The 6645-nt window shown below is 38.0% G+C and overlaps 1 protein-coding gene across 4 annotated transcripts in view; it reads left to right on the forward strand.

The window, feature by feature from the left end:
* The window catches only part of KIF2C (kinesin family member 2C), a 30438-nt gene extending 25579 nt beyond the window's left edge, over positions 1–4859 (forward strand). For all 4 annotated transcript variants that reach the window (XM_077928789.1, XM_028733690.2, XM_028733692.2 and 1 more), the window contains exon 21: positions 158–4859. In XM_077928789.1, the coding sequence (XP_077784915.1) occupies positions 158–237 (80 nt within the window). In that variant the 3' untranslated portion in view covers positions 238–4859. The remainder of the gene's footprint in view (positions 1–157) is intronic.
* The last annotated feature ends 1786 nt before the right edge of the window (positions 4860–6645 follow it).

A 6645-nucleotide genomic window follows, 5' to 3' on the forward strand; every position in this document is an offset into this window, starting at 1 on the left:
AGGCTCTTGCCTGCTGGCTGGATCCTGTTCCTGCCACAAGAGTGGTCAGAAAGAAAGAAATGGAGTGTCTAGATGTGTGTTTCTTTTTTTGTTTTCTGGATGCCCCTCAAAGGGGTCTTATGCTGACGTCTATCTTCTCTGTCTTCCTCTTCCATAGACACTCTGGAAGAACTAACCCTTGCCATGCAGATGGAAGAACAAGCCAGCAAGCATCTGAATAAGCGGCCACTTCAGTAGTTACCCACTTGTTAAATGAATTTCTTCCCTCTCTATTTGTCTGTCACTTCTTTGGTTTGCTGTTAACTGTATTTAAAATGCAAGCAGAAGGTTCATCCTATCTTGTTTGAGGGTTCCCTGTTTTGGGGAGAGGGTGCTATCCTTTATGCAGGCAAAGGAAAGTACTCTGCCAGAATGTGATGTTTCTGGGACCATTGCTCCTCTTCACAACTGAAGGCTAAGAAGAAGAGTTGCTTTGGTGTCTCTTGGTAAGCTTGTACATTTTTCTAGTGTAAATAAAGTATTTCACTAAATACTTTTGAAATGTTAACATTGAATGCAATCCAGTGAATCTTGAACTGGTTTTGCTGTTTGAGACTTTTTAAAATATAAATAATCAGTAATTGAAGCAGTTTATAAATAAATATTTCTGAATGCATCAAGTCCTGTATTGTGAGGGGTTTGAAGTGTGTTCTGCAGGTCTTCTGTGTTCTTGGAGGCCACTTGTATATGTTGGATTTGTATGCACATCTGGCTTGGAGAGCAACAACTTGGTAAGGACAGCTTGCTTACTTTCTAACCTTATCTATTACATCTAAAAGAGAATTTGAGATTTGTCAGTAAGACTGATTATAAATATATTTTACTTAGAAATACTATGGGAAGAGTTCAGCATTGTGCTGTTATTGTTCAGTCATTGCAAATATTTCTGCTTGCCAGGTAGACCAGTTTCCCATCTTTCTATTAACATGACTTGTTGCACTAGCACAACTATTTAGCTGAATCTGGCCTTTTATCTTGGTTTTCAACTGGTTTTGTTTCAGAGGAAGGCAGCAATTGTACTGACTAGTATACTTACTAGAGGAAGTTTATTGAACTTGGTGAATCTTTGCCCCCCACCGTTAAATATTTACAGGAGCATGGAAAGAATGTTTAGGACTGTAACTTGAACACATTAGGCAATCCTAGTCCAGCTAGGTTGTGATGACAGTCAAGGTTGTTTCTATTTTGGTTGAACTTTAAGGAAAGATGGTCCCTATTTATGAGAAATGATCAGGGGTTCTGGAAAAATGTGGGTGGTCAACGCTAGTCAAAACTTCCGTACTCTACCATTTTTGCTAATGGAACAACTGGAAGAGGACAAGATTGAATTCATCTGACCTTTTTCCAGGTTGTATATAAAAAAAATTACTAACACAGGTATGTGTAGAAAGTGGAGCTAATCACCTTGTAGGCTAGCTAAATAAAAATAAATAAATACTGGAGTTCTATAGAGAGCTGGAAGGCAAATTATTTGAAAGATGTAATGAGATAATAATATTAGAGGACTTAATGCGGTGGTGTTGACAGAAAATGATAAAGCTTCAGGTTACAGACTCCGCTAACCCAGAAATAGTGCTTCAGGTTAAGAACTTTGCTTCAGGATGAGAACAGAAATCGTGCTGCAGCAGCAGCTGGAAGCCCCATTAGCTAAAGTGGTGCTTCAGGTTAAGAACAGTTTCAGGTTAAGTATGGACCTCCAGAACAAATTATGTACTTAACCTGAGGTACCACTGTAAAGGAATGGATCAGGATGTGATATGCTGGTAATGTGGTTGTAAGAGGCTTCTTTATTCAGCAAAATGCATTTTATAGAAAGAAAAGAGGAAGAAAAAGAATTTTGAAGGAAATGGTGTGTTATGAAAAAATATTAGAGGACAAACCAGGTGATAAAGTTTGTATTCAGAAACTGAAAATACTACAAAAGCAATTTGCCATGATCACTCAGAATGAAATAGAGCAACAACTAAAAAGCTTTAAAACGAAAACAATTTGAGTTTGCCAATAAGCTGGGAAAATTACTAGCGTGGCAGCTTCAAAGGGAGAAAACCCCTAATATAGTAAACAAGATAATGGTAGGGGAGAGGATATATAACCAAAAAGAATTCAGAAAAGAAATTTTAAGATACTACTCAACTTTGTATGTGAATGGAAAGGAGAGTGAGAAAGACATATAAGAATATTTGCAAAAATGTTACCTACCACAGCTAACAAAGGACCAAGTAGATAGTCTGAATGCCTCCATCTCAATGATGGAAATAGATGTACCTATCAAGCAGGCAAAGTCTGGCAAACCTCCTGGTCTGGACGAACTTTCAGTCGCAAATTATAAAATATTAAGAGAAACATTACCACGCCCCTTAAAGATCTTATGAATGAAAGTTTACAAGGGAGAACAATACCAACATCATAGAAGAACGTTTACATTACTCTAATCCCCAAACAAGATCAGGATATACTCCAAGCCAAGACCTACAGGCTGATCTCCTTACTGAACAATGATTATAAGTTGTACACTGCAATAATGGCAAAAAAGCTGATGGTGGTCCTAGAATCACCTATTTATGAGGATCAAGCAGGTTTTTTAAACCAAGGAATAATACTAGAAATGTGATCAAATACTTGGAAAAAAGAAATGAAAAAGAAGCAGCACTAATATTCCTATATGCTGAAAAGGCCTTTGACAATGTGTTCTGGGTCTCCCTGAGGAAATTAGTGGAGAATGCTGTTCTGAATGCCATATTCTCTAATGGGATAAATGCAGTATACACAGAGCAATAGGCGAGCTTAATAATAAATAGTAATGTCACAGAAAAAAGTAGCATCAAGAAGGGGACAAGGCAGGGATGCCCCCTGTTGCCACTGTTGTTTATCCTAATACGTATTAGAAGTGTTAACTAGAGAAATATGAAAAATGATGAAATAACAGGAATTAAGGTTGGGCAGAGAGAATACAAAGTGAAAGCCTTTGTGGACGACGTGTTGATATTGGAAAAATCGATGGTAGGCGTCCCAAGGGCAATAGAAACTATAACAAAATTTGGCAGCTTGGCAGGATTCTATATAAATAAGGAAAAAACAAAAATGATAGTAAAAAATTTAGACTCACAGGCAAAACAAAGACTTGAGAATATTATGGGAATTAAAACAAAAAAATATTTGGGGATATGGATATCAGCTAAAAACCTTTTTCAGGATAAGTATGATAAAATCTGGAATGAAATAAAAAGAATCTAGAAAAATGGACTAGACTGAACCTTTCTTTGTTAGGAAGAATATCCGCAGTCAAAATGAATGTTTTGCCCAAGATGATCTTCTTATTTCAAACACTTGTGGTAATAGCCCAAACTGTTTCAAAATGTGAAAATAGGACGTGACAAACTTCATTTGGTAGGGGGAAAACCCGAATTAAGTATACAAATCTGACAGATGTAAGAGAAAGAGGGGACTTTGCCCTTCCAGACCTTAGATTTTATTATGAGGCAACGTGTCTTTGTTGGATGAAAGAATAGATGGAGCTAAGAGATACCAACATTTTAGACCTAGAAGGTTTTGATCTACACTTTGAATGGCAGGCATATCTGCATTACGACAAATCAAGGGTGCACAAAGGTTTCCAAAACCATGTCATAAGAAGTATGTACACGGTTTGGCAGCGACACAAAGATCTTTTAGAGAGAAACCCCAAAAATGGATATCCCCAACTGAGGTGGTCTCAGTGAAAAGGTTGAATATGGACTAATGGGCCACGTATAAAGTTTAAAGAAGGAGGAGTTCACCTAAAAAAAGGAGAAGAGATTTGGGGTCATACTATAGATTGGTTTCAGTATTTTCAGGTGAATGAGTTACCGGTATTTAAAAGAGATAAGGAAAAAGGATTGGCGGAAATGAGTTCAGAATTTGAAAAAATTGTATTAGGAAAGGATGATAAATTACTGGTAATCTCAAAAATTTATAAAGTGTTATTGGAGTGGGAGACCAAAGATGAGATGGTAAAGACGACAATGACAAAATGGGCCATAGATATTGGTTGCAACATAGAATTGTCCACATGGGAAAAATTATGGGGGGGGGGGGGGAACCATGAATTTTTCTGCCTGTTAACTTATTAAGGAAAACCTACAAAAGATGATGTACCAGTGGTACTTGACAACCCAACAAATTAGTGAAAATGTATAAAAAAGGGTCTAATTTATGCTGGAAGTGCCACGAGGTAGAGGGAACCCTGATTCATATGTGGTGGTTGTGTAAATACTCTAGAGCAGGCATCCCCAAACTCGGCCCTCCAGCTGTTTTGGGACTACAACTCCCATCATCCCTAGCTAACAGGACTAGTGGTCAGGGATTATGGGAATTGTAGTCCCAAAACAGCTGGAGGGCCGAGTTTGGGGATGCCTGCTCTAAAGAATAATTAAAGATTTTAAAATTCACATTTCCCAAAAGACCAGAGGCCTTCCTGTTAGGGATAATAGGTGATGGCATTCCAAAAAAGGCACTCAATATCTTTCTGCACTCAATCGCTGCAGCTAGAATAGTATATGCAAAAAAATTGGAAAGAAGTAGAGATACCCACGAAGGAAACTTGGTAAAGCAAACTGATAGAATATGTAGAATTAGTAACCTTGACCGCAAAACTAAGGAATAAGGATGTTAAAGAGAAGAGTAGAGTGGAGGTATTTTGGAGATTATCTTAGAGGGTACAATATACAATTTAACCTACAAGAGAGATGGATTGGCAAGTCGGGAAAAGAGATAAGTGATGGATACTGTGCAATGTGTGTATAAAGGCTGTTAAAGCTTCATAAATAAAAGTTTTAAAAACATTGTGGATTTATTTAAAATATTTATACCCAGCCTTTCTGCCTGACAAGACTAAGGTAGCCAACTTGGATAGAAAGGACTCCACTCCTTCGCTACTGTGGCTATTTCAACTGCTGCTCTTCAAAGGCTTCATGGAAGAAGAGTTTGGATTTGATATCCCGCCTTTCACTCCCTTTTAAGGAGTCTCAAAGCGGCTAACATTCTCCTTTCCCTTCCTCCCCCACAACAAACACTCTGTGAGGTGAGTGGGGCTGAGAGACTTCAAAGAAGTGTGACTGGCCCAAGGTCACCCAGCAGCTGCATGTGGAGGAGCGGAGACGCGAACCCGGTTCCCCAGTCTACCGCTCTTAACCACTACACCACACTGGAGGGGAACACTACCCTTATGTGTGCAATTTAACAACCTAGGCCCATATAGTACCAAATGTTATTAGTCCCTGGGAGGTCTGGGTATTTTCTCACGCAGACATGAGAGTACGCAGCTCCTGGCTGTTCCTGTTATAAATGTTGCAAATGGACAATGACCATAATCATGTCTATTTAAGTCAATGTGTTGGACTGTGATAGTCTTCATTCATGTAGAGGCAAGAATTCCATTTATGACTTCTGAAACTGGTCAAACACTGGTATTGAAATCTGTCAGTGTTAAACAATTTTATTGGCTTTATGCATTAATCATGTGCTTAAAAGAAAACTATCTCTGATGGCTATTATTTTGAAAAAAGTCTACAAAAATCTTTACAATTATTATTTATTTATTGAATTTATATACCGCCCTGTACCCAGAGGTCTCAGGGCGATTCACAGAATAAAATCAATTAGTGTCAGTCTGTTCTGAAATGGAAATTAATTTCTGCCTTTCTGAGTTTTTGCATTTTATCAGTAGAATGGCAAAAAGTGTCAACTGTTTGGGCCATTTCATTGTAACTGTGAAGTTTAAAATTTGCACCTATTTGGACTACTCAAGAGCAAAGTAGTGTGTGGGTATGCTTCAGTATCCTTCCCCAAAGTGTTAAACAAGTGTGTGTGTGTGTGTGTGTGTGTGTGTGTGTGTTTATTTATATATGGTATGTGCTTACACCCTATGAGGAAAAGTCTGATATATGCATGGATGTATCAGTGTAGCTTTCAAAGGATGGGAAGGATGCTGCTAATTTTGTCTACTGGCATTGCCAATTATAAAGTGAATTTAGGGTGTCATTACTGCATGCAAGTGTTAATTGATTCCTAAGATCTAAGGCATACAAAGTGGCTAAGGAGATGCTAATGGCATAGCATGCTTTCCAAGAAAAGAGAGCTAGGAGTTGGGAAACAACTGATATGAAGTTTCAACATTTTATCTCCATCTCTATGAAGTAGATAGGCCTGATTTGTAAGCATACATACTATCCATTGTGCTAAAGTACACTTCAGGAAAAGAGCAGCCAAATCCTATACAAAACTAGCCGTATCTGAAATCAATGGGCTTAAGCATACGATTGCTCCTTAATTTCTCTTAAAGAGCTGTATTACTTCAAAAATCCCTTTATATAACTGTAAAGCTATGAAGTATTCAAGAGTGTGTTTATATGCTGAATGCATAACTAGAGAAGCCATTGCTGCTTTCCCAGTAGCGCTGCTAGAGAATGGCAGTTTCTGTTTTTGGCTTGCAAATCATATAAATGTTTTACCTTTAATAATATTTCTCAAGAAAAGAACATTGGGTCTTACAGTAGACTTCTGGATGCTCTACTACATTAGGGTTCAGTCTGTCTGCACAAAAATAAGTTGGCAAGGGGATTTAGAGTT

The sequence above is a fragment of the Podarcis muralis genome, chromosome 5 (genome assembly GCF_964188315.1).
Source record: "Podarcis muralis chromosome 5, rPodMur119.hap1.1, whole genome shotgun sequence".
In the NCBI taxonomy this organism is placed as follows: Eukaryota; Metazoa; Chordata; class Lepidosauria; order Squamata; family Lacertidae; genus Podarcis; species Podarcis muralis.